General features: G+C 55.1%; 3 protein-coding genes across 22 annotated transcripts in view; 1 reads left to right on the top strand and 2 right to left on the bottom strand.

Moving 5' to 3' along the window:
• The window catches only part of FZR1 (fizzy and cell division cycle 20 related 1), a 30,492-nt gene extending 30,120 nt beyond the window's left edge, over positions 1 to 372 (bottom strand). For 6 of the 7 annotated variants that reach the window (XR_013531250.1, XR_013531249.1, XM_078361521.1 and 3 more), the window contains exon 1: positions 34 to 235. Coding sequence is in view for 1 of the 7 variants with exons in the window: in XM_078361523.1 (XP_078217649.1) it covers positions 34 to 369 (336 nt within the window). In the remaining 6 variants the exon portion in view is untranslated. Of the gene's footprint in view, positions 1 to 33 lie in introns of all 7 variants that reach the window. The other variant, XM_078361523.1, reaches the window with a different exon arrangement.
• A 63-nt stretch (positions 373 to 435) lies between these two features.
• On the top strand, positions 436 to 16,639 carry DOHH (deoxyhypusine hydroxylase). 9 transcript variants are annotated; one of them, XM_035286640.3, is made up of 8 exons: positions 436 to 565; positions 5,380 to 5,582; positions 6,607 to 6,796; positions 10,540 to 10,880; positions 13,586 to 13,662; positions 13,769 to 13,858; positions 15,215 to 15,452; positions 15,774 to 16,639. In XM_035286640.3, exons 3-8 carry the CDS (start codon positions 6,753 to 6,755, stop codon positions 16,091 to 16,093), a joined length of 1,110 nt encoding a protein of 369 aa, XP_035142531.1. In that variant the 5' UTR covers positions 436 to 565; positions 5,380 to 5,582; positions 6,607 to 6,752; the 3' UTR covers positions 16,094 to 16,639. The 9 variants fall into 9 exon arrangements, with proteins under 9 accessions (XP_035142531.1, XP_078217653.1, XP_035142537.1 ...); XM_078361527.1 differs by having other exon boundaries at positions 13,769 to 14,065; XM_035286646.3 differs by lacking the exon at positions 13,769 to 13,858.
• LOC103789720 (uncharacterized) lies at positions 6,423 to 21,017 on the bottom strand. 6 transcript variants are annotated; one of them, XR_008478793.2, is made up of 6 exons: positions 19,888 to 21,017; positions 17,037 to 17,330; positions 14,577 to 14,807; positions 14,262 to 14,337; positions 11,249 to 11,370; positions 9,991 to 10,107 (listed from the first exon to the last, which is right to left on the bottom strand). XR_008478793.2 is itself a non-coding variant. In XM_078361530.1 (5 exons), exons 1-5 carry the CDS (start codon positions 19,997 to 19,999, stop codon positions 7,596 to 7,598), a joined length of 759 nt encoding a protein of 252 aa, XP_078217656.1. In that variant the 5' UTR covers positions 20,000 to 20,148; the 3' UTR covers positions 6,423 to 7,595. The 6 variants fall into 6 exon arrangements, 2 of the variants coding, with proteins under 2 accessions (XP_078217656.1, XP_078217657.1); XM_078361530.1 differs by lacking the exons at positions 9,991 to 10,107; positions 11,249 to 11,370; positions 14,262 to 14,337 and adding exons at positions 6,423 to 7,649; positions 17,642 to 17,709 and having other exon boundaries at positions 19,888 to 20,148; XM_078361531.1 differs by lacking the exons at positions 11,249 to 11,370; positions 14,262 to 14,337 and adding an exon at positions 17,642 to 17,709 and having other exon boundaries at positions 9,964 to 10,107; positions 19,888 to 20,148.
• Positions 21,018 to 25,995: the final 4,978 nt, after the last annotated feature.

The following is a 25,995-nucleotide window of genomic DNA, read 5'->3' as shown; positions in this document are numbered from 1 at the left end:
GGGGGGGCGGGTCCCCGACCCCGGCGGCCTCACCTGGCTCGCTCCCGTCGCTGGCTGGCTCCCGCCGACCCCGCCTTTCTCGGCACCGCACCGCGCCCGCCTCCGACCCCCACAGCTCCCGCAGGCCCAGCGGCGACTGCCGCTGACAGGATCCCGGGCTCCGCGGTCCCAAATATGGCGGCGGACGCTGCTCCGCTGCCTCCCGGCTCCCTCCCTCCGGGGCGCGCGCCCTACCGGCCGCGCGCGCCCCCGCGACCCGGCCACGCCCCCACGCCGACGCGCGGCGCATCGGGACCACGCCCCCCCGCCTGCTCCGGCCCCATCAGACCCCGCCCACTCCGAGCGGGTGCGCCTGCGCACCATGTGCATCTCGGGAGGACGTGACGTCTCCCGCGATTCGAATCAATACAGGAAGCGTGACGCCAAGCGTTGCCCAGGGCAACCGCGGCCGGAATACGACCCACGGGGCGCTAGACGATGCGGAAATGGCTCTGCTAGGTGAAGGGCGTCGTTCCCATTGGGGACAGGCGCGGAATTGGGAGCCCCAGGTCGGAGTCTCCCCAGGGTAGGTCGAAGCCAGGCACGCCACGCCTAACGAGCGCAGATGGAATCCAACCACAGGTGCAGGTGCCGAAACAAACGCCACAGCTGGGAGTCATTCATTTATTCAACAAACTTGCCTTGCCCTCCTCCTGAGTGCTGCTCCTCCAGGCCCCAGTGAGGCAGCAGACAACAAAACAAGTTTTTAGCCTGTAATCCCAGCACTTTGGGAGGTCGAGGCAGGCGAATCACGTGAGAACAGGAGTTTGAGACCAGCCTCGCCAACCTGGTGAAACCCCGTCCCTACTAAAAATACAAAATTAGCCGGCTGTGGTGGCGCCTGCCTGTAATCCCAGTTACTCCGGAGGCTGAGGCAGAACTGCTTGAACCCAGGAGGCGGAGGTTGCAGTGAGCCGATTTCGCGCCACTACACTCCAACACTCCAGCCTGAGCAACAAAGTGAGACTCCGTCTCAAAAAATAAAAATAAATAGGCAAAGGATCTGAACACATATGAACATGGTCAATACACTCATGTAAAGATGCCCAATTTCAGGCCAGGTGCGGGGCTCACTCCTGTAATTCTAGCACTTTGGGAGGCCAAGGTGGGCAGATCACCAGGTCAAGAGTTGGAGACTAGCCTGGCCAACATGGTGAAACCCCGTCCCTACTAAATATACAAAAATGATCTGGGCGTGGCAGCGCACACCTGTGGCCCCAGCTACTCAGGAGGCTGAGGCAGGAGAATCACTTGAACCTGGGAGGCAGAGATTGCAGTGAGCTGAGATCGCACCACTGCACTCCAGCCTGGGCGGCAGAGCAAGACTCCGTCTCAAGACAAACAAACCAAAAGAAATTCTACCATTTTTTTTTTTTTTTGAGATGGAGTCTTGCTCTGTCACCCAGGCTGGAGTGCAGTGGCACGATCTTGTCTCATTTCAGCTTCTGCCTCTGGGTTCAAGTGACTCTCCTGCCTCAGCCTTCCCAGTAGCTGGGATTACAAGCTCATGTCACCACACCCAGCTAATTTTGGTATTTGTAGTAGAGATGGGGGTTTCACCATGTTGGCTTCGAACTCCTAACCTCAGGTGATCCACCAGCCTTGGCTTCCCAGAGTGCTGGGATTACAGGCGTGAGCCACCGCGCCCGGCTGCAGAGTCCTTTTTATACCATGTAAAAAGACACATTCCACGGTTCGGGGGATTCGGATGTGGATGTCTTGGAGTGGGTTGGGAGGTCTTTATTTCCCACCAGCCACGTCTGTTGTGTTGCAGTGGTTCAGTGACACGATCGTGGTGGTGGCACAAAAACTACAGGGATATAGAATTATCTAGAACTTGGCCGGGCGCGGTGGCTCACGCCTGTAATCCCAGCACTTTGGGAGGCCAGGGCGGGTGGATCACGAGGTCAACAGATCGAGACCATCCTGGTCAACATGGTGAAACCCCGTCTCTACTAAAAATACAAAAATTAGCTGGGTATGGTGGCGCGTGCCTGTAATCCCAGCTACTCGGGAGGCTGAGGCAGGAGAATTGCCTGAACCCAGGAGGCGGAGGTTGTGGTGAGCCGAGATCGCGCCATTGCACTCCAGCCTGGGTAACAAGAGCGAAACTCCGTCTCAAAAAATAAATAAATAAAAGAATTGCCTAGAACTTAATACACACACACCTACACGCATACCAACAAGAACAAGTAAAACTGGGGACCTCTGCTTAGATGGGTGGATTGTATCAAGGCTATATCCTGGTAATGCTATGCACCAGTGTTTTTCTTGTTTGAGATGGAGTCCCGTTCTGTCACCCAGGCAGGAGTGCAGTGGTGCGATCTCGGCTCACTGCAACCTCCGCCTCCCATGTTCAAGCGATTCTCCTGCCTCAGCCTCCCAAGTAGCTGGGATTACAGGTGCCCACTACCATGCCCTGCTAATATTTGTATTTTTAGTAGAGATGGGGTTTCACCATGTTGGCCAGGCTGGTCTCAAACTACTGACCTCAGGTGATGTGCCCACCTTGGCTAGGCACCAGTGTTTTGCAAGATGTTGCCATGGGGGAAAGCAAGTAAAGGATACCCTTGGTCTCTCTGTATTATTCTTACAACTGCGTAGAATCTACCATAGTTCCGGTAAGGTGCGGTGGCTCATGCCTGTAATCCAAGCATTTTGGGAGGCCGAGGCAGACAAATCATGAGGTCAGGAGTTTGAGACTAGCCTGGCCAACATCGTAAAACCTCATCTCTACTAAAAATACAAAAATGACCCAGGTGTGGTGGCACGCACCTGTAATCCCAGCTATTTGGGAGGCTAAGGCAGGAGAATTGCTTGAACCAGAGAGGCAGAGGTTGCAGTGAGCCAAGATCGCACCACTGCACTCCAGACTGGGCAACAGAGCAAGGCTCTGTCTCAAAAAAAAGACACAAAAAAACAAAACACAGAGAAACACAGGGGCCAAGGCCAGGTGATGACAGAGACCGAGATTGCAGTGACAGAGCCATAAGCCAAGCAACACCAGGGACTGCTGGCCACCCCAAAAGCTGGAAGAGGTGTGAAGGATCCTCCCCTGGAAACTCCAGACAGGGCATAGCTCTGCACACACCTGGATTCCAGACTTCCGGCCCCCAGGGACTTGCTCAAGCCCAGAGGACCCACAGAGCAGAAGCCGCAGACGCCCAGGCTCAGCGCAGGTTCCTTCCTAATCAGTTTCTCTCAGGTCTGCGGCAATGCCGTGTTCGCTGACTGACACAGACCTTGCTTCCCGCTGGGGCTTCGTATCTGCTCCCTGCACCCGGGACTTATCTCCTCCCGTGGAGCATCCTTAGGCTGATCACACCTGGCACCCGGCCCTGTGGCCTTCCTGAGTCAGCACAGTCCCTGGCCCACGGGAAGTCCTCGGTAAACAGCCTGAGCCACAAACAGGATCGAGATGACGTCCTTGCAAGGTGTCTGAGGGCTGCAGTGATGCCTGGTATCTGCAGGCAGCTTTCAAACTCCTTGGAAGGCAATAAAAAATAAATTGGGGTGTCAGCTCCCTGAGGCCAGATACTGTGTCTGTCTGTTCTGTGTCCTCTGTGCCCAGGACACTGTCCAACATGCAGTGGTTGTTCAATGAGTATCTGTGCAACCAATGACAGAATGTTGTCTTAAACTAGAAGTTGGCCTTCCAAAGGGATTTCCTTGCTATGCACAGCATTTTATGTTTTATTTATTTATTTATTTCCCCCCCTTTTTTTTTTTTCAATAGAGACGCGGTTTCACCACGTTGGCCAGGCTGGTCTCGAACTCCTGATCTCGTGATCCACCCACCTCAGCTTTCCAAAGTGCTGGGATTACAGGCATGCGCCACCACACCCAACTAATACGGTTTTTTTTTTTTAATTAATTTTTCTTTTACTTTTTTTAAGATGGAGTCTTGCTCTGTTACCCAAGCTGGAGTGCAGTGGTGTGATCTCGGCTCTCTGCAACCTCTGCGTCCTGGGTTCAAGGGATACTTCTGCCTCAGCCTCCTGAGTAGCTGGGATTAAAGGCATCACACCTGGCTAATATATGTATTTTTAGTAGAAATGGGATTTCACTATGTTGGCCGGGCTGGTCTCGAACTCCTGACCTCAGGTGATCTGCCCACCTCGACCTCCCAAAGTGCTGGGATTACAGGCATGAGCCACTGCACATGGCCATTTTTTTTTTTTTTTTTGAGACAGGGTCTTGCTGTGTCACCCAGGCTAAAGTGCATTGGTGTGATCACAGCTCACTGAATCCTTGAACTCCTGGACTCAAGCCATCAAACCTTCTGACTAGCTGGGTGTTCAGGCATGAGCCACCACGCCCAGCTTTTTTTTTTTTTCTGAGATGGAGTCTCGCTCTGTTGCCCAGGCTGGAGTTCAGTGACAGGATCTTGGCTCACTGTAACCTCTGTCTCCCAGGTTCTAGTGATTCTCCTGCCTCAGCCTCCCTGGTAGCTGCGATCACAGGCATGCGCCACCACAGGCAGCCAAATTTATAAAAAAAAAAAAACTTTCTGCTGAGACAGGCTTACTATATTGCCCAGGCTGGTCTTGGAGTCTTGGGCTCAAGCCATTGTCCCACCCCAGCCTCTCGAAGTGCTGGGATTATAGGTGCAAGCCACTGTTTCTGGCAATTGCCCACTTTATGAAAATGAGAGATTGCAAGCAGGGCATGGTAGCTCACACCTGTAATCCCAGCACTTTGGGAAGCCAAGGCGGGTGCATCACCTGAGGTCCAGAGTTCGAGACTAGCCTGGCCAAGATGGCAAAACCCCCATCTCTACTAAAAATACAAAAATTAGCTGGGTGTGGTGTCTCATGACTGTAATCCCAGCTACTGGGGAGACTGAAGCAGGAGAATCTCTTGAACTCGGGAGGCGGAGGCGGAGGCGGACGTTGCAGTGAGCCAAGATGGTGACACTGCACTACACCCTGGGCCACAGAGCAAGCCTCTGTGTCAAAAAATAAAATAAAAGGCCGGGCGCGGTGGCTCACGCCTGTGATCCCAGCACTTTGGGAGGCCGAGGCAGGTGGATCACGAGGTCAACAGATCGAGACCATCCTGGTCAACATGGTGAAACCCCGTCTCTACTAAAAATACAAAAAATTAGCTGGGCATGGTGGCGCGTGCCTGTAGTCCCAGCTACTCGGGAGGCTGAGGCAGGAGAATTGCCTGAACCCAGGAGGCGGAGGTTGTGGTGAGCCGAGATCGCGCCATTGCACTCCAGCCTGGGTAACAAGAGCGAAACTCCGTCTCAAAAAAAAAAAAAAAAAAAAAAAAAATTCAAAAAGGAAAAGAAAAGAAAAAGAAAAAAGATAAAAAGCTCCCGCTTTTCTTGTCTAGACAGCATTCGGGTGACAACCAGAGGGGCTTGGACCCCAACCCCCACGCAAGCAGTAAAGATGAGTGAGCTGATGGGATTCTGACTCCATTTCAGAGGCAGAGTCTACAGGACCGTGGTTGGATGGGATGAGGAGGTGAGAACAGTTGCTGTGGGGTCCACCTCTCCAGCTGCTCCTCTCGGAAGAACCCGGTACTCATCCCCGGTAGGATTGCTTCTCTCAATTTCCACATCCGATCCATCTATAAATCCTTTCACCTTCAAAATTAATCTGGCAGCTGCGCACTTCCGGTCTCTCTGCTTCTAACCTTGCTCATCTTCTGTTTACTTTCTTTTTTTTTTTTTTCTTTTTTTTTTTTGAGACGGAGTTTCGCTCTTGTTACCCAGGCTGGAGTGCAATGGCGCGATCTCAGCTCACCACAACCTCCGCCTCCTGGGTTCAGGCAATTCTCCTGCCTCAGCCTCCCGAGTAGCTGGGATTACAGGCACGCGCCACCATGCCCAGCGAATTTTTTGTATTTTTAGTAGAGACGGGGTTTCACCATGTTGACCAGGATGGTCTCGATCTCTTGACCTCGTGATCCACCCGCCTCGGCCTCCCAAAGTGTTGGGATTACAGGCTTGAGCCACCGTGCCCGGCCTTTTTTTTTTTGACAATAGTTTTGCTCTTGTCGCCCAGGCTGGAGTGCAATGGCACAAACTTGGCTCACTACAACCTCTGCCTCCGGGGTTCAAACAATTCTCCTTCCTCAGCCTCCCGAGTAGCTGGGATTACAGGTTCGCACCACCATACCTGGCCAATTTTTGTAGTTTTAGTAGAGGCGGGGTTTCACCATCTTGGCCAGGCTGGTTTCGAATTCCTGACCTCAAGTGATCCACCTGCCTCGACCGCCAAAAGTGTTGGGATTACAAGCGTGAGCCACCGCGCCTGGCCCCTTTAGGTCTTTCTTCAAATGTTACCACCTCAGACTCTGGCCACCCTTCCTAAAACTGCACCCACTCTACATACACCGCCCTTGGTTACCGAATGTTTTCTCTTTAAGTCTTTTTCACCATCTAATAGGTATTGCATTTATTTCTCGTATTATTTTGTCTCCCTGTATAACAACACTGTGAAGCGTACAAGGGTAAGGGCTGCAGGCTGACTTGTCCTCAACACCCGTTTACTATTTGTTACATAAATGAATGAATGAATGACATTTCTTTCTTTTTTAATTCCTTTCCCTGAGCCCATTGGCCACGCCTTTACAGTCTGACCACGCCTGGAAATACTGCGCATGCTCCGTTGCCAAACGGCGCAGGCTCTGCGCTGAATCGGCACAAACCATTCTCACTACTCGTACTGCGGTGGGGAGGTCGGAGATAATTTTTTCCCATGAAAGAACATAACGTTGCCCGTCTCCTTCCTCGAGGAATAAAGTAAGAATTCTGTTCCTGCGTTTGCGTGAGCTGTGGCACCAGCACCGACTGGGGCTTCCGGACCTCCTTCCCGCAGGGGAGCATCACACTGGGTCTCCCCCGGGGCTGCGTTGGTGCCGTCCGGCCCGGTCACGTGGGCGGCAAAATGACGCCCCCCCCCCCCCCCCGATCGCACTGCGCGTGCGGTGGCTGGTAAGGCGGCGGCGGCGGCGGCGCCTGCGGGAACGGAACGGGCCGAGGGGCCCTGAGTCTCCGGAGCTCGGTGAGGCGTCCCGGAGGCGGCGATCACGGTGCGGGGCCCGCGTCTGGCGGGCGGGCGGGCACCGGGGGCGCCTCGTTTGGAATCCGGTCTCAGGGATTCGTTGGCTGTGGATGGGGTGGGTTAAGGGGTCCCGAGTCCGGGTGATCTCTTTCCTCTGGGGTGTTTTACATTAAATACTGCCAGCCTCACGTCCTGAAGCTCCTATGTCGTACTGTTGGGTCTCGATGGTCCCCATCGCCCTGCCAGCTCGCAGAGTCCTGGCTTCTGAGGTCAGCGATGACCCGTCTTTCAAGGTGTCACTCTCCTTAGGTGGCTTCACCTCCCTCTTTAAGCCCAGGCAGCCTTGCTGACGCCACTGTTGACCAGAGAGGGCTGCCGGCAAGCAGTAGCCTGCCTCTCCTGAGATGAAGCCTTCGCCAATCTGGAGGACAGAGAGGGGTCCCTTCTCCGTGCGCTGGTTCTGTTCTTCCATCCTAAGTCATTCAACAAAGTGTTGGTGGTTTAGAGCCTGACTCTAGAGTCGGACTTCCTGGCTTCCTAACTCTTCACGCTGTTCCCAAGCACAGTCCCAAGCTGCCTCAGTTTCCTCACCTGTAAAATTGGGACAATCTTAGTACCTACCTCATAGGGTAGTGATGTGGATCGAATGAATGAATGAATGTAAATGGCTTGGAGTGCCTGCCTGGTGCATAGCAAATGCTACCTAGGTGTCAGCTGCTACTGCCACGAATTCCTTCCTTGTCATGCCTGAAGGCCCAGGGAAGGCCTGGGCAAAACTCGTGGTAGGCTTTTGTTACATTCCAGCCTTTTGTATGAGGGCACTGGCTCTTTTCGGTTTTATTTTTTAATTATTATTATTTTTTGAGACGGAGTCTTGCTCTGTCGCCCAGGCTGGAGTGCAGTGGCACCGTCTCAGCTCACTGCAACCTCCCTCTCCCGGGTTCAGGCGATTCTCCTGTCTCAGCCTCCCGAGTAGCTGGGACTACAGGTGCCCGCCACCACGCCTGGATAATTTTTGCATTTTTAGTAGAGGTGGATTTCACCATATTGGCCAGGCTGGTCTCAAACTCCTGACTTCATGATCCACCCACCTTGGCCTCCCAAAGTGCTGGGATTACGGGTGTGAGCCACTGTGCCCAGCCTATTTTTATTATTTATTTATTTAATTTAATTAATTCATTTATTTTTGAGGAGGAGTCTCGCTCTGTCGCCCAGGCTGGAGTGCAGTGGCGCGATCTCGGCTCACTGCAACCTCTGCCTCCCAGTTTCAAGCAATTCTCCTACCTCAGTTTCCTGAGTAGCTGGCATTACAGGCACGAGCCACCATGCCCAGCTAATTTGTGTATTTTTAGGAGATGGGGTTTCACCATGTTGGTCAGGCTGGTCTTGAACTCCTGATCTTGTCATCCGCCCACCTCAGCCTCCCAAAGTGCTGGGATTACAGGTGTGGGACACCAGGCCCAGCCTCTTTTAGCTTTTAACGTTTAACTTAACCACTCAGTCAGTGCTGAAACGGTTGTCATGCAGGCCTGCGTTAGTGAGACCTGGCCTGGCCTGCTACCTGGGGACATTTGGGGAAGAATATTCCTCATGGAGAGCACAGCAAATGCCAAGGGCCTAGGGCTGGACTGGGCCTGGAATGCTGGATAAACAGCACGGAGGCCCGTGTGGCTGGGAAGACGATGGGAGGTGGCCATGAAGGGCCTTTGGGACTGCCAAGGAGTTTAGAGTAGTGAGGAGGCACAGGAGGATTTTAAACTGGATCTTATGGTCCAGTTTACATAATGAAAGTGCTCGGCTGGGCGCGGTGGCTCAAGCCTGTAATCCCAGCACTTTGGGAGGCCGAGGCGGGTGGATCACGAGGTTAAGAGATCGAGACCATCCTGATCAACATGGCGAAACCCCGTCTCTACTAAAAATACAAAAAATTAGCCGGGCATGGTGGCGCGTGCCTGTAATCCCAGCTACTCAGGAGGCTGAGGCAGGAGAATTGTCTGAACCCAGGAGGCGGAGGTTGTGGTGAGCTGAGATGGCGCCATTGCACTCCAGCCTGGGTAACAAGAGAGAAACTCCGTCTCAAAAAAAAAAAACAAAAAGAAAGTGCTTCTGACTCTGTTATTGAAGCTGGGCAACAAAGCCCCACAATGGCTGGATGTGTGGCTGAGACCTGTAATCCCAGTGCTTTGGGAGGCTGTGGCAGGACCATCACCTGAGCCTGGGAGTTGGAGACCAGCCTGGGCAACATAGTGAAACACCGTCTCTACTAGAAACACAAAAATTAGCCGGGTGTGGTGGCAGGAGCCTGTAGTCCCAGCTACTTGGGAGGCTGAGGTGGGAGAATCGCTTGAACCTGGGAGGCAGAGGTTGCAGTGAGCCAAGACCACGTCACTGCACTCCAGCCTGGGCGACAGAGCAAGAATCCATTTCAAGAAAAAAAACAAAAGAACAACAACAAAAAACAAAACCGAACTTGGCCACGTTAAACAACAGTAAACAGGCCGGCGCAGCGGCTCATGCCTGTAATCCCAGCATTTTGGGAGGCCAGGCAGGCGGACCACGAGGTCAGGAGATCAAGACCATTCTGACTAACACGATGAAACCCTGTCTCTGCTAAAAAAATACAAAATATTAGCCAGGCATGGTGGCACATGCCTGTAGTCCCAGCTACTCAGGAGGCTGAGGCAGGAAAATTGCTTGAACCTGGGAGGCAGAGGTTTGCAGAAAGCCAAGATTGCACCATTGCACTCCAGCCTGGGCAACAAAGTGAGACTCTGTCTCAAAAAACAAACAAACAACATTGAACACGGTTGTGCACAGCTGCTCCGGGCCTGGCTTAGCTGGCTGGCTCTGGCTCTGGCCTCTGGTAAGGCTGCAGTGGAGACACTCTGGGGTTGCATCATCCGAAGGCTTGCCGGGGGCTGGATGAGCTGCTGCCAGCCCACTTCTCTCACGTGGCTGTTGGTGGGAGGGCTCAGTTTTTTTGTCCCGTGGGCCCCTACAAAAGGCTGCTTGAGCATCCTCACAACATGGAAGATCCTCACATCTTCCCCTAGAGAGAGAGCAAGGACGAGACTGTTGTGCCTTTTATACCTTAACCTTGGAAGTTCTGTGACCTGTTGGCATTCCCACAGGTCAGCCCTGTTCAGAGTGGGAGGGGGCTACATAAAGGCATGAATATTCGGTGGGGATCACTGGGGCCATATTGGGGGGTCAGCTGTCCTTCTGGCTGCCGTGTGGAGAGCAGGCAGTGGTGGTCATTTCTGGCAGGCCTGTGGGCAAGAGGCGGTACAGAGACTTTAGCCCAGAGAGGGAAAGCAATTTATGGAAGGCTGCACAGCTAATTGGTGGGGTTAGAGCTGGGCTTCCAACCCAGATGCGCAGGCGGGTCAGCGGGTAGGAAGTTGCCCTGCCCAGGTCCTAGGAACAAGCCAACAAGCTGGTGGAGGGGCCTCTAACCTGGACTGTCATTTTTCTGCCATAGATTCCTACACCTCCGTGTGCCCAGGTTTAGCCCGGGTTCTGGAAGGCTGGGGCCCACTGACAGCACGATGGTGACGGAGCAGGAGGTGGAGGCCATTGGGCGGATGCTGGTGGACCCCAAGCAGCCCCTGCACGCCCGCTTCCGGGCGCTGTTCACGCTACGTGGGCTTGGCGGCCCGGGTGCCATCGCCTGGATCAGCCAGGCCTTTGGTGACGATTCCGCCCTGCTCAAGCACGAGCTGGCCTACTGCCTGGGCCAGATGCAGGATGCCCGCGCCATCCCCGTGCTGGTGGCCGTGCTGCAGGACACCCGTCAGGAGCCCATGGTGCGCCATGAGGCAGGTGAGTGCCTGTCTGTGTCCCGGGCACCCGCCCCTTCCTGCCTCACCTCTTCATGACCCCACGTGTCCCTGTCCTCACTCGGGGACCTGATTAATTGTCAGGTTGGCCAACTGCCCCATAAAGCACCAGAGAGCTGCTCGATAAAGCTGGCGTGAGTCAAGTCGCCTGAGAGTGAACGGCTGAGGCTGCGTCCCAGACAACCTCAGTTGGGCTGGGGGTGGTGGCTCAGGCCTGTAATCCCAGCACTTTGGAAGGCCCAGGAGGGCGGATTGTTTGAGCTCAGGAGTTCAAGACCATCCTGGGCCACATGGCAAAACCCTGTCTCTTAAAAAAAAGTATAAAATTTAGCTGAGCATGGTGGCGCACACCTGTAGTCCCAGCTACTTGGGAGGCTGAGGCGGGAGAATCACTTGAGCCTGGGAAGTCAAGGTGGCAGTGAGCCGAGACCACGTCACTGCACTCCAGCCTGGGCGACGGAGTGAGATCATATCTGTAAAAAAAACAAAACAAACTTCTTTTCTAAATGCTGAGATTTGAATTTCATGTAAGTTCCACACGTCGGGAAGTATCATCCCTTTGGTTTTTTGTTTTAAACCATTTATTTGTTTGGAGTCAGAGTCTCGCTGTTGTTGCCCAGGCTGGAGGGCAATGGCGCCATCTCGGCTCACCTCAACCTCCGCCTTCTGGGTTCAGGCAATTCTCCTGCCTCAGCCTCCTGAGTAGCTGGGACTACAGGCATGCGCCACCACGCCCAGCTAATTTTGTATTTTTGGTAGAGACGGGGTTTCACCATGTTGACCAGGATGGTCTCGATCTCTTGACCTCGTGATCCACCCACCTTGGCCTCCCAAAGTGCTGAGATTACAGGCGTGAGCCACTGCACCCGGCTGGTTTTTTGTTTTAAACCATTTATTTGTTTGGAGTCAGAGTCTCGCTCTGTCACCCAGGCTGGAGTGCAGTGGCTCTGTCTCAGCTCACTGTAAACTCCACCTCCCGGTTTCAAGCGATTCTCCTGCCTCAGCGTCCCAAATAGCTGGCATTACAGGTGCTCGCCACCATGCTGGCTAATTTTTGTATTTTTAGTATTTTAGAGATGGGTTTTGCCATGTTGGCCAGGCTGGTCTTGAACTCCTGGCCTCAAGTGATCCACCTGCCTCCCAAAGTGCTAGGATTACAGGCGTGAGCCACTGTGCCGGCCTTAAACCATTAAAAGTCCCAAAAGCATTCTTCACTTGTATAAAAACTAACAAGCGACAAGCTGTAGATCCCCAACCCCTAATGTATGTTAGATCGACTCCACTCATTGGACACACATTTAGTGAGCACCTACTGTATGCCAGGCTGTGTCGCATATGTAAGAGACAAAATAGTGAAAACACAGATACAGGCCGGGCATCGTGGCTGTCGCCTGTGGTCCCAGCTACTCGGAAGGCTGAGGCAGGAGGATCCCTTGAGCCAGGGAGGTTGAGGCTGCACTGAGCTATGGTCGTGCCACGGCACTCGGACCTGGGCAACAGAGCGAGACCCTGTCCCAAGACTTACTGTTCTAGTAAGGGACCCAGACAGCACATGAGACCAATGAGTCAGACAGTGGGTGCGTCTGTGCCATGGGGACTGCGTTTCTGTAACCAGCGCGCTCACTCGCAATTCGTGTGTGGGAGGTGCCTGACACAGAGCGCGTTTTGGTGCACGCAAGACTTTTCCCAGCACAGGGAGCCTGCCAGGCAGGTGCTCAGATGCCAACTGCGACCTTCGGGAAAAGCAAAAGCCACCCGCGCAGCTGCCCCACAGGCAGAGCCCTTGAGCTTGGTTCTGAGAAAATCCAAGGAACCTCGGCGCCCAGGGCTCTGCAGAGAGCCTTGCTGCCACCTGGGCTTGCTAGGCCTGACTTGTGCCTGCACCTGAACCCACCCGTGTACCCTCAGTGGCCCTGAACTCTGGAGTCTCCAGCTGGCACCCTGGCCTGGTTTTTTTTTTTTTTTTAATTGAGACAGAGTTTTGCTCTCTTGTTGCCCAGGCTGAAGTGTAATGGCACAATCTCAGCTCGCAGCAACCTCTGCCCCCACCCCCCCTGCCCCCACCCCCACACCCACCCCCGGGTTCAAACCTGCCTCAGCCTCCAGAGTAGATGGGATTACAGGCATGTGCCACCACGTCCGGCTGATTTTTTTTATTTTGTATTTTTAGTAGACATGGGGTTTCTCCATGTTGGTCAGGCTGATCTCAAACTTACGACCTCAGGTGATCCACCCGCCTCGGCCTCCCAAAGTGCTGGGATTATAGGTGTGAGCCACCGCGCCCGGCCACCCCTGGCCTGTTACCGCCTTTTTTTTGAGACGGGGTTTCACTCTGTCGCCCATGCTGGAGTACAGTGGGGTGATCATAGCTCACTGCAACCCCGAGCTGTAGGGACATCCTGTGTCCCCGTCTCATGGCGCGGGGCCAGATGGGGTGTGTTTGCTCTGAGCGACAGGCTGGTGCGGTTCCAGGCTGTGCCTCGTGCTGGGGAGGGGATGCTGATTGGTCCAGCGGGGAGCCTGTACCCACTGCTGCTCCAATCAGCCATGGCCAGAGGCGGGGCTTCCCCGCAGGGGCAGAGCTGCGGGAGGGCTGTCCTCTGGTCCCACTGGTAGCTGGCCATTTCCCACACATCCCGCCACAACACCCAGCCCACCAACGTGACCTCTCTGGCTGCTTCTTTCCAGGGGAGGCCCTGGGGGCCATCGGGGACCCACAAGTTCTGGAGCTCCTGAAGCAGTATTCTTCGGACCCTGTCATCGAGGTAACCAGGCCCCTGTCTCCCTGCCTGCCTGGGTTCCTGGGGAGCCCCACCCTGCCCCGACCCTGGCCTGGAACAGCCTCACACCCTCCCCATCTCTGGTTGCCAGGGCAACCACTTGGCCAAGGATGCGGCAGGGATGAGGGAAGCCAGGGCGACAACCCAGATGGACACTTGCTGTGCCCCATTTGGCAAAACGGTGACAACCAGCTCTGCTCACGCGCTTCCATCCCGGGCTTTGAGCCCCTCAGCCGGCCTGAACCCCCACGTCCAGCCCCTCTGCCAAGACCCTTCTGAACCCACCCAGTGCTCTCTACCTCTGATACCTGGCACTGGCCCACCAGACCTCTTCAGGGGTCTCCTGCCTTCCGTCTCCTCGTCTTTCGAAGTAACGGCTTTATTGCAGGTGCTGTGGCTGACACCTGTAATCCCAGCACTTTGGGAGGCAGAGGCAGGTGGATCACCTGAGGTCACAAGTTTGAGACCAGTGTGGCCAAAACAGCGAGAGCCCATCTCTACTAAAAATACAAAAATTAGCCAGGCAAGGGGCAGGCACCTGTAATCCCAGCTACTGTGGAGACAGGCAGGAGAATTGCTTGTACCTGGGAGGTGGAGGTTGCAGTGAGCCGAGATCTCGCCATTGCACTCCAGCCTGGGTGACAGAGCGGGACCTCATCTCTGTGAAGAATGAAAGAATAAAATAAAGATTTGTTTCATTACATTTTTTCTTTATAGAGATGAGGTTCCGCTCTGTTGCCCAGGCTGCCTGCAGCTCCTGAGTGCAGGGGATCCTTCTGCCTCGGTCTCCCCAACTGCTGGGATTATGGGCATGAACCACTGTATCTGGCCCCATTGTTCCTTTTCGTGGCTGAGTCACATTCTATGGTGTGGACGGCCCACACTGTCGATCCACTCACCGTGGCTGGGTGCTTGGGTTGCCTCTGCTTTTTGGCTGTTGTGAGTCGTGCTGCTCTGGATGTGGGTGTGCACATGTTCGTGTGGACACGCATGTTCTTTTCTCCCGTCCGCCTCTCATCCACATCCCACCCCGAACCGCAGTCTCTCCTCCTCCCGGGCAGCAGAGGCATGTGTGACACTGAATTCTGCTCCTCTGTCCTGTGCTTCAAGCTCTCACGATGTCTCATCACCTTTAGGACGAAATCCCAAGTGCTCAGCGTGGCTGCAGGCCTTCCCTAGTCAGGCCCAGCCGCTGCCTGCCCCCCGGCCCTCAACCCTCCCGCAGGGTCCTACCTCAGGGCCTTTGCACTAGCAGCTTCCCCATTCCCGGGTCTCCACCTGACTCCCTCCCTCAGCTGGTCCTAGTCTCTGCCTCCACATCACCTCCTCCCTGAGGCCCTCCCCAGCCCCTCCAGCCTTCACTGGTCACTGGCAAGTCAGCCACCCCTGCTGGCTTACTTCCTGCCTGAACTGATCAGTTAGTTTCCCCTGTGGTGTCTCTCTCCCCTGCTAAGCTGCCATGGGAGGGTTGGGGGGACCAAAGGGCCCCTGTGGCCTCCCCAGGACCTACCGCTGTTCACGTGCCCCCTCCCTGCAGGTGGCCGAGACCTGCCAGCTGGCCGTGCGTAGGCTGGAGTGGCTGCAGCAGCATGGCGGGGAGCCGCCGGTGGGACCCTACCTCTCCGTGGACCCCGCCCCACCGGCTGAGGAGTGCGATGTGGGGCGCCTGCGGGAGGCGCTACTGGATGAGTCCCGGCCGCTGTTTGAGAGATACCGCGCCATGTTCGCCCTGCGCAATGTGGGAGGCGAGGCGGCCGCCCTGGCGCTGGCCGAGGGTGAGGAGGGGCTCCTAGGGTAGGGTCCTGGGTGGTGCCTCCCTGTGAAGCCCAGTGACGGCATCTGTGCCATGGGGCTGTGGACCCGTGCAGGTGTTCCTCACGGCCCCACAGCTTCGGTCAGTTCCCCTGGGCAGCCCTGATCACTGGGTCTAGGGGCAGGGGGTGTCCTCAGACCACCCAGGTTGGGCATGGTGGCTCACACCGATAGTCCCAGCACTTTGGGCAGCCAGGGTAGGAGTTTGAGACCTGCCTGGGCAACACAGCAAGACCCCACATCTTAATGAAAAGAGCTCTCCTTCCCTCTCCTCTCCCCTGCAGGCCTGCGCTGTGGGAGCGCCCTCTTCCGCCATGAGGTCGGCTATGTCCTGGGACAGCTGCAGCACGAGGCGGCGGTGCCCCAACTGGCAGCCGCCCTGGCCCACCACGCCGAGAACCCCATGGTGCGGCACGAGTGCGCGGAGGCCCTGGGCGCCATTGCCCGGCCCTCCTGCCTGGCCGCACTGCAGGCCCATGCGGGCGACCCTGAGCGCGTGGTACGCGAGAGCTGCGAGGTGGCTCTGGACATGTATGAACACGAGGCTGGGCTGGCCTTCCAGTACGCCGACGGCCTGGAGCAGCTGCGTGGGGCCCGCTCCTAGGCCCCTGCCCCCACCCTGGGCTCCCCGAGGACTCTTGAGGGCTGCTCCTCCCCAGAGGGCTTGGAGGGCTTTGGTGTTCAAACCGGGTGTGTGTCAATCGGGTGTCATCACGTGTCTTGCTGGGCGCATGGCTGCTGCCCCCTCCCTCCATCTGGGACCCAGGGGCTGCCTTTGCACTGTGACTCCCTGAATCCCCTGGCAGTTCCCGGGGGCCTAGCGCAGGGCTGTAGCATGGACGTTTCCAGGCTCAGAGGTGACTGTGGGAGGCTGAGGTGCCAGGCTCGGGACAGGGTGTCTTAGGAGGGAGGATTTTGAGGGAAGGCAGGGACAGAGCTGGGACTCTTGGAAGAGGCTGGCGGTAGTTATGGTGGCTCCAGGTTCACTAGGAATGGGGCACAGGGTCTGGGGGTCTCTGACCCCCCCCAGGCCTGGGCAGAGATGGGGTGCTGGTCCCTGAGTGGGTCAGGCAGGGCACAGGGTCCCGGGAGGGACGACGACACCCCAGAGTGCTGCCCAGATGGAGTATTAAATTATTTTTGCCAAGCAGTGACTCCTCCGTGTGTATTGTGTGAGGGGAGTATGGGAGGGACAGAGGGGTGGGCGCTCTCAGGGAACACTGCCCGAGAGCGTGTGGTGTTGGGGGGTTGTGGGGCTCTGCGATCTGTCCTGCCGCTGACCTGAGCATGAAACGGCAGGTGAAACGGGGGCAGGCCCGCCACAGCCAGCCACAGGCAGTTACCTGGTCACGTGGCCTGTCAGCTCCCTCCAAGGGGCTTTGGGGAAGCCGCCCTCCAGCCCGGCCCCCTTCTCAGACCCCCATCTTCCCTCTGCCCCTGCCGTCGGTGCCGAGGAAGGGGTTCTGTGGTGCAGCTGAGAGCCCAGCTGTGGCTGCCCCCGCCCGCTCCCCCAGCTCCTCCGCGTGCGGCGGGGACAGCTCACTTACCTCTCCGGAAAGTGGACACAGTGGTAGAATCACAGGTGCACAGCTGCTGATCTGCAGCCAGAGACCAAAACCAGAAGGCAGGAGGCAAAACGGGGCGGGGGGGGGGGTGGGAACGAGCGTCCACTGAGTGCCGCTTCCCCACTGCCGTTTCCGACCGTCCGCTAGGCGCTGGGTCCCGCCCCAGGCGTCAGTTTTGGCTGCCATGGGGTGGGGGGTGGCGTGTGCAGGGGGCATCCAGTCAGGTAGTCGGGAGGAGGCCGGGAATGCTGGAAGACACCCAACAGCACTCGGTCCCTGCAACAGACAATGACCCAGCCCCAGGTGAGCGCAGAGGTTGAGAAACGTGCCTGGAAGTCACAGGTTTGATTATAGGTTTTATTTTTATTTATTTGATTTTTTTTTTTTTTGAGACGGAGTTTCGCTCTTATCGCCCAGGCTGGCGCGCAGTGGCGCGATCTCCGTTCACTGCAACCTCCACCTCCTGGTTTCAAGTGATTCTCGTGCCTCCGCCTCACAAGTAGCTGGGATTACAGACGTGCACCATCACGCCTGGATAATTTATTTATTTATTTTTGTATTTTTAGTAGAGACGGGGTCTCTCTCACCATCTTGTCGGGCTGGTCTTGGACTCCTGACCTCAGGTGATCCACCCACCTCCGCCTCCCAAAGTGCTCTAGGAAAAAAAAAAAAAAAAAAACAAAGGCTGGGCGCGGTGGCTCACACCTGTAACGCCAGCCGAGATCACATCACTGTACTGCAGCCTAGGGACAGATTCTCCTGCCTCAGACTCGAGTAGCTGGAATTACAGGCACATGTCACTACACCCGGCTAATTTTTGTATTCTTAGTAGAGATGGCGTTTCACCATGTTGGCCAGGCTGGTCTCCAACACTTGACCTCATGATCTGCCCACCTCGGCCTCCCAAAGTGCTGGGATTACAGGCGCGGGCCAGTGCGCCCGGCCTGCCTTTCTTATTTTTAAGGGGAGAGGCTCTTGCTCTGGCGCCCAGGCAGGAGTGCCCTGGCCAAACACTGCAGCCCTGACCTCTTGGGCTCCAGCGATCCTCCTGTCTTGGCCTCCCAAGTAGTTGGGACTTCAGGTTTTCCCCACGATGCCTAATTTTTGTATTTTCTGTAGAGATGGGGTCTCAATGTTTTTTTTTTGTTGTTCTGTTTTGAGACAGTCTCACTCTGTCACCCACAGTGGAGTGCAGGGGTGCCATCTCAGCTCACTGCAACCTCCACCTCCCAGGTTTAAGCGATTCTTGTGCCTTATCCTCCTGAATAGCTAGGATTACAGGTGCGTGCCACCATGCCTGGCTAATTTATATATTTTTAGTAGAGATGGGGTTTCGCCCTGTTGGCCAGGCTGGTCTTGAACTCCTGGCCTCAAGTGATCTGTTCTCCTCAGTCTCCCAAGGTGCTGGGATTACAGACGTGAGCCACTGTGCCCGGCCAACTTAGGTTTTAGAGACCGAGTGTTGCTGTGTTGCTCTGTTGCCCAGCATGGAGAGCAGTGGCTTGATCTAAGCTCACTGCAACTTCTGCCTCCCAGGCTCAAGTGATCCTCCCACCTCAGCCTCCTGAGCATCCAGCATCCATTCTTCTATGGGTCGGTGTGGTTCTCTCTCTTGCCATCTGTTCCCTCTGTCACTTTCTTGTTGACCTCCAACCTCCCTCATCCTCACTCAGCTGATGACCTTGCTTTCGGCCTCAGTGAGATGATCTAAAAGACCTTGCGCACCCCCCCAACAGCTGTGCTGCCCGCCTGTACCCGGGCCGTGCATGCTGCTTCCCCTTCCGCCCGCTCATGCTGGCCGGTGAACTGTTGGTTCCGCCAGCCGAGACTGACCTAAGACCCTTATGGCTGTGCAACGAGTTACTCCAGGCTCAGCAGCTTCAAACGGGTCGAATCGTGTCTCCCCAAAAGACCGGTCCGGGTGGTGACGCCTGGTACCCATGAATGTGACCTTATTTGGAAAGAGTCTTTGCAGGTGTTCTTAACGATCTCAAGAGGAGATCATCCCGGATTTAGGGTAGACCCTAAATCCAATAATCAGTGTCCTTTTAAGACACAGAAAACTAGACCTGAGCACAGCAGCACACGGCTCTAGTCCCAGCTACTCTAGATGCCAAGCAGGAGTGCTTATGCCCAGGAGCACCGGACCAGCGTGGGCATCACAGTAACACCCCATCTGGAGTGCAGTGATGCAATCGTGGCTCGCTGCAACCTTGGCTTCCTGGGTTCCAGCGAATTCTCCTGCCTCAGCCTCCTGAGTAGCTGGAGCTACAGGCGGACACCACCACACTCGGCTAATTTTTAAAAAACTTTTTAGTAGAGACGGGTTTTCACTGTGTTGGCCAGGCTGGTCTCAAACTCCTGACCTCGTGATCTGCCCGCCTCAGCCTCCCAAAGTGGGAGGATTGCAGGCATGAGCCACCACGCCCGGCTGACCCCATCTCTTAAAAAACAAACAAACAAATCAGTGGCTAGGTGTGGTGACTCACACCTGTAATTTCAGTGCTTTGGGAGGACGAGGTGGGCAGATCATGAAGTCAGTAGTTAAAGACCAGCCTGGCCAACACAGTGAAATCCCATCTCTACTAAAAAATAGAAATAAAAATAAAAATACAAAAATTAGCCAGGTGTGGTGGCAGGCACTTGTAATCCCAGCTACTCAGGAGGCTGAGGCAGGAGAATTGCTTGAACCTGGGAGGTGGAGGTTGCGGTGAGCCGAGATTGCACCACCGCACTCCATCGTGGCGGACAGAGATAGACATCGTGTCAAAAAAAGTAATAATAATAAAAAGATTAAGAAAATCCCCAGAGATAGAGGAAAGAAGACAGATACCTTTCCTGTGGGTAGGGAGTCTGGCAGCAGGGTATCTGGGTGTTTCTGGCTTTGAGTGTCTCATGAGGTTGCAGTCAAGCTGTCGCCGGGGCTGCCTCATCTGAAGGCTCATTTGGGGCTGAAGGAGCCACTTCCAAGTTGGCGCCTTTCCATGGGACACTGGCTGCCTGAGCCACCTCTTTGGTTTACCAGCTCCTGGTCCTTCTTGTCAACTCACAGGTGTCACTTCAGCCATTCACCCTTTTCTCTCCAGCCTCATTGATTTCCTCTCTTAGACCATCAGACCAGCTGTAATTTTTAAAAAACAACAAGGAACAGCTGGGCGCGGTGGCTCAGGCCTGTAATCCCACCACTTTGGGAGGCTGAGGCAGGTGGCTCACGCCTGTAATCCCAGCACTTTGGGAGGCCGAGGTGGGTGGATCACGAGGTCAAGACATCGAGCGAGACCATCCTGGTCAACAAGGTGAAACCCTGTCTCTACTAAAAATACAAAAATTAGCTGGGCATGGTGGTGTGCGACTGTAGTCCCAGCTACTCAGGAGGCTGAGGCAGGAGAATTGCTTGAACCCAGAAGGCGGAGGTTGCAGTGAGCCGGGATCGCCTCTGCACTCCAGCCTGGCGACAGAGCAAGACTCCGTCTCAAAAAAAAGAAGAGAAAAGAAAAAGTCCGGCACAGTGGCTCACATCTGTAATCCTGGCATTTTGGGAGGCTGAGGCGGGTGGATCACCTGAGGTCAGGAGTTGGAGACCAGCCTGGCCAACATGGTGAAATCTTGTCTCTACTAAAATTACAGACACTGGCTGGGCGTGGTGGCGCAGGCTCGTAGTCCCAGCTACCCGGGAGGCTGAGGCATAAGAATCGCTTGAACCCAGGAAGTGGAGGTTGTAGTGAGCCAAGATCACACCACTGCACTCCAGCCTGGACAACAGAAGGAGACTGACTTTTAAAACAATAACAACAACAACAAAAACACCCCGGAAAGTAATCCCAGCTACTCGGGAGGCTGAGGCAGGAGAAGGGCTTGAACCCTGGAGGCGGAGGTTGCAGTGAGCCGAGACCGCGCAATTGTACTGCAGCCTGCGAGACAGTCCCTGACTCTGTCTCAGAGCCAGGACAGGCGTCGCGCGTCGCGGGTGCGTGACGTCACCCCGGGGTGTGCGCAGCGCGAGCGGAAGCGGAAGCGGAAGCGGCTCGGTTCGCCGCCCCTCCCACCGGCCCGATGAGCTGCAGCGGCTCCGGCGGGGACCTAGAGGCGGTGCCTGTGTCGGCTCCCGGTACGCTGCCCGCCTGCATCGCCACGAAGAACGAGGCCAACCCCGCAGGGACACCAGGGGGGGCGTGAGGCTGGAGCAGCTGCTGGGGGCACGGGACCGTTGGCGGCGCGGGCCGGGGCGCCCCTGGAGGGGGCCATGTTTGACGGGGTTTCCGTACTGCCCAGCGCGACCCACGGAGACGGGAAGCCCTTGGTGTCCAGCGCGCCTCTGGCGGACTTCTTTTTTTTTTTTTTTTTTAAAAACAAAATGTTTCAGGGCCTGTCACGTGTCAGCCAATACACATGGCATTGGGGCAGACGATGACGGGGTGACCGAGACACAGCCCTTCCTTGCTTCCTCATAATCTTCTGTCAAGTAAACAGCATAAACCTGTGTATGAATGGATGCGTGGATGTCTGAATGAACGGTAGATAAATGAATGATTATTTAAACATGGTATAAGGTTGGAATTGACGCATTAATGAGTGAATACGCTGCTAAGTGTGTAAATAAATGATACCCGGACAGACCTGGTGGCCCACGCCTGTAATCCCAGCGCTTTGGGAGGCCAAGGCGGGTGGATCACCCGAGGTCAGGAGTTCAAGTCTGCCGGACTTCTTGATGCAGCTGGAGGATGACACACCTACGAGCCCAGATGCAGTGGCTGGTGAGCACCTGGACCTGGTTACTCACAGCGACGCGGAGTTCGGTTCATCTCCCTAGCTGCCCGGAAACTCATCTCACATATTGCCAGTGATGCCCCACAGCACTGCAAAATGAAGGGCACAGGCTCCTGCAGCTCCGGGAGCAAGAGCAGGGACCGCAAGCACACTCTTAACCGTGGAGGACCTGAGCCCCCCGACCTAAATGTGCTTGTCTGTCCCCATGAACCCACACCAGCCTGTTTTCATAATCAACTTTATTGTGACAAAAAACAAAACTCAAATATACAAGGGCACCCCGGCTTCTTCTTCTTCTTCTTTTTTTTGCTTTTAAACATGGGTGTCACCATGATGGCCAGGCTGATCTTGAACTCCTGACCTCAGGTGATCCACCCACCTTGGCCTCCCAAAGTGCTGGGATTACAGGCGTGAGTCACCGCGCCCAGCCGGCACCCCCTTCTTTATAGAGACAAGATCTGGCTCTGTCACCCAGGCTGGAGTGCAATGGCGCGATCTCTGCTCACCGCAACCTCCGCCTCCTGGATTCAAACAATTCTCCTGCCTCAGCCTCCCGAGTAGCTGGGATTACAGGCACGTGCCACCGTGCCCAGCTAATTTTTTGTATTTTTAGTAGAGACGGGGTTTCACCTTGTTGACCAGGATGGTCTCGATCTCTTGACCTCGTGATCCACCTGGCCTCGGCCTCCCAAAGTGCTGGGATTGTAGGCATGAGCCACCGCGCCCCGCCAGGCTCACGCTTTTATTTTGGCTGCTATTGTTGATACAGTCTTACTCTGTCATCCAGGCTGGAATGCAGTGGCTCGATCTCCGCTCACTGCAATCCCTGCCTCTCAGGTTCAAGCGATTCTCCTGCCTCAGCCTCATGAGTAGCTGGTATTACAGGCACCCACCCCAGTGCCTGGCTAATTTTTGTATTTTAGTAGAGACGGGGTTTTACCATTGTGGCCAGGCTGGTCTCGAACTCCTAACCTCGTGATCCACCTGCCCTGGCCTCCCAAAGTGTTGGGATTACAGGCGTGAGCCACTGAGCCCAGCCAAGTCTCACACTTATACACATCATTGCATTTCCTCCTCCCAACACCCCAGGAAATTTTACCAACCCTGTTGTAGAAAGAAGCTCAGAGAACCCCGGAGAGCAGAGGTTGTGCTGTGACGGGCAGAGCTGGGATTTGAACCCGTCTCCCTCACCACCACCTGATACTGCCTTGTCCTGGCTCCCCGGGCCCCGGCTGCTTGGAATTTCTTGTGTTTCTCTCTGGGTTTCTCCTCTGCGGTATTCCTAACTCAGCAAATGGGGACACCGCCATCCCAGGCAGTCTAAAAACACAGGTTTGGTCAATGAAAAATCTATCCCAGCCAGGCATGGTGGCTCACGCCTGTAATCCCAGCACCGTGGGAGGCCAAGGCGGGCGGATCACCTGAGGTCGGAAGTTCGACCAGCCTAACCAACATGGAGAAACCCCTTCTCTACTAAAAAAATACAAAATTAGCTGGGCATGGTGGTGCGTGCCTGTAATCCCAGCTACTCGGTAGGCTGAGGCAGGAGAATCGCTTGAACATGGGAGGTAGAGGTTGTGATGAGCCGAGATTGTGCCATTGCACTGCAGCCTGGGCAACAAGAGTGAAACTCCATCTCAAAAAGAAAAAAAAGGAAAAATCTATCCCAAGGCCAGGTGCAGTAGCACACACCCCTGTAATCCAGCACTTTGAGAAGCCGAGGCAGGTGGATCACGAGGTCAGGAGACCAGCCTGACCAACGTGGTGAAACCCTGTCTCTATTAAAAGTGCAAAAATTAGCTGGACGTGGTGGCGTGCTCCTGTAGTCCCAGCTACTCAGGAGGCTGAGGCAGGAGAATCGCTTGAACTGGGAAGGCGAAGGTTGCAGTGAGCCCAGATTGTGCCACTGCACTCCAGCCTGGGTGGGTGACAGAGTGAGACTCCACCTCAAAAAAAAAAAAAAAGAAAGAAAAGAAAAGAAAAATCTATCCCAAGGCCAGGTGTGGTGGCACACATGCCTGTAATCCCAGCACTTCGTGAGGCTGAGGCAGGAGGATCGCTGGAGCCCAGGACTTAAAAAAGAGCAGCCTGGGAAACCGAGTGAGACCCTGTTTCTGTAAAAATACACTCAGAAAATTAGGTAGGTATGGTGGCACGGAGCTGTAGCCCCAGCTACTTGGGAGGCTGAGGCAGGAGGATGGCTGAGCCTGGGCAGTCAAGGATGCAGTGAGCCAAGATCCCACCACTGCACTCCAGCCTGGGTGACAGAACAAGACCCTGTCTCAAAAAAATAAAAAGAATGGCTGGGTGCGGTGGCTCACGCCGGTAATCCCAGCACTTTGGGAGGCTGACAGGGGCAGATCACCTGGAGTCAGGAGGTCGGGAGGCGGAGGCGGGTGGATCATCTGAGGTCAGGAGATCAAGACCAGCCTGGCCAACATGGTGAAACCCCGTCTCTACTAAACATACAAAAAAAATTAGCCAGATGCGGTGGCACACGCCTGTAGTCCCAGCTACTTGGGAGGCTGAGTCTGGAGAATCGCTTGAACCTGGGAGGCGGAGATTGCAGTGAGCCGAGATTATGCCACTGCACCCCAGCCTGGGCAACAGAGTGAGACTCCATCTCAAAATAAATAAATAGAAATAAAAGTAAATCCCAAATCTGCCCGCTTTTCTCCCACTGGGACCAGCTCAGTGCCCTCCACCTCATTCCAGTCTGTCCCCGCAAAGCAGCTACCAGGGGCCACCTGTGAGCACCTAGGTCAGGACCTGTCCCTCCTCTGCCCACAACCCTCCATGGCTCCCACCTCCCTTAGGGTCTAAGCCCAAGTCTTCCTCACGGTCTACATGGCCCTGCAGGACCTCACTGTTCCGCCACCATGCCAGGCGTAGTCCTGCCCCAGGGCCTTGGCACAGGCTATGCCCTCTGCTTGGAACTTTCTTTCCTCTGGCTCTTCCATGGCTGGTTCCCTTCTTCCAGGTCTTTGTTCAAATGTCACCTCCTCAGTGATGCCTTGGCAACCCTATTTTTTTTTTTTTTTTGAGATGGAGTCCTGCTCTGTTGCTGAGGCTGGAGCGCAATTGTGTGATCTCGGCTCACTGCAACCTTTGCCTCTTGGGTTCAAGTGATTCTCCTTCCTGCCTCAGCTTTCCAAGTAGCTGAGATTACAGGTGCCCGCCACCACATCTGGCTACTTTTTGTATTTTTAGTAGAGAAGGGGTTTCACCATGTTGGCCAGACTGGTCTCGAACTCCTGACCTCAGGTGATCCGCCCTCCTCGGCCTCCCAAAGTGCTGGGATTATAGGCATGAGCCACAGTGCCCGGCCTGGTCTTTCTTATTCATAGCTGTGTCCCAGCACCTGAGAGAGTGTCCAGCTACAGTCACTGCTCAATACATATTCCATGAATGGATGAAGAGCCAAGCACGGTGGGGAGGACCTGTAATCTTTGCTGCTCCAGAGGCTGGGGCGGGAGGATTGCTTGAGCCCGGGAGGTTGAGGGTGCAGTGAGCTATGATCTTACCACTGCACTCTAGCACTCAGGGAGACAGACTCTGTCACAAAGAATAATATTAGCCAGGCATGGTGGCAGGCATCTGTAATCCCAGCTACTCAGGAGGCTGAGGCAAGAGAATCATTTGAACCTGGGAGGTGGAGGTTGCAATGAGCTAAGATCTTGCTATTGCACTCTAGCCTGGGTGACAAGAGTGAAAATCCATCTAAAAAAATTAAAATAAATAATAAAGTAATAAAGTCTTGGCACAGTGGCTCATGCATGTAATTCTAGCACTTTGGGAGGCCTAGGCGGGCAGATTATGGGGTCAGGAGTTCGAGACCAGCCTGGCCAACATACTGAAACCCTGGCTCTACTAAAAATACAAATATTAGCCGGGTGTGGTGGCACATGCCTGTAGTCCCAGCTACTCAGCAGGCTGAAGCACGAGAATCACTTGAACCAGGGAGGCAGAGGTTGCAGTGAGCCGAGACTGCGCCATTGCACTCCAGCCTGGACGACAGAGCAAGACTCCATCTCAAAAAATAACAATAAAAAGAAGAATAAGAAAAAAGATGAATGAAGAGAGCGAACCGGCCGTGAGGAAATCTGGGCAGGGCATTCCAGGTGGCAGAGTCCTGGCTGGAGCTGAGCAGGTAGGCTGCCGGTGGGCGGAAGTG

Source organism: Callithrix jacchus, chromosome 22 (genome assembly GCF_049354715.1).
Source record: "Callithrix jacchus isolate 240 chromosome 22, calJac240_pri, whole genome shotgun sequence".
Classification (NCBI taxonomy): domain Eukaryota; kingdom Metazoa; phylum Chordata; class Mammalia; order Primates; family Cebidae; genus Callithrix; species Callithrix jacchus.
This window is presented reverse-complemented; position numbering and strand designations above follow the sequence as displayed.

Coding starts and splice junctions, on each gene's coding strand:
- LOC103789720 (XM_078361530.1), bottom strand. CDS start 19,999: ATGAGCCTTCAGATGAGGCAGCCCCGGCGACAGCTTGACTGCAACCTC. Junction 17,710..19,887: donor ACTCCCTACCCACAGGAAAG/GTATCTGTCTTC, acceptor TTTTTTTCCTAG/AGCACTTTGGGAGGCGGAGG. Junction 7,650..14,576: donor AACCCAAGCACCCAGCCACG/GTGAGTGGATCG, acceptor CCAATTTTACAG/GTGAGGAAACTGAGGCAGCT.
- DOHH (XM_078361527.1), top strand. CDS start 6,753: ATGAAAGAACATAACGTTGCCCGTCTCCTTCCTCGAGGAATAAA. Junction 10,881..13,585: donor CATGGTGCGCCATGAGGCAG/GTGAGTGCCTGT, acceptor GCTTCTTTCCAG/GGGAGGCCCTGGGGGCCATC. Junction 14,066..15,214: donor AAGTAACGGCTTTATTGCAG/GTGCTGTGGCTG, acceptor CCCTCCCTGCAG/GTGGCCGAGACCTGCCAGCT.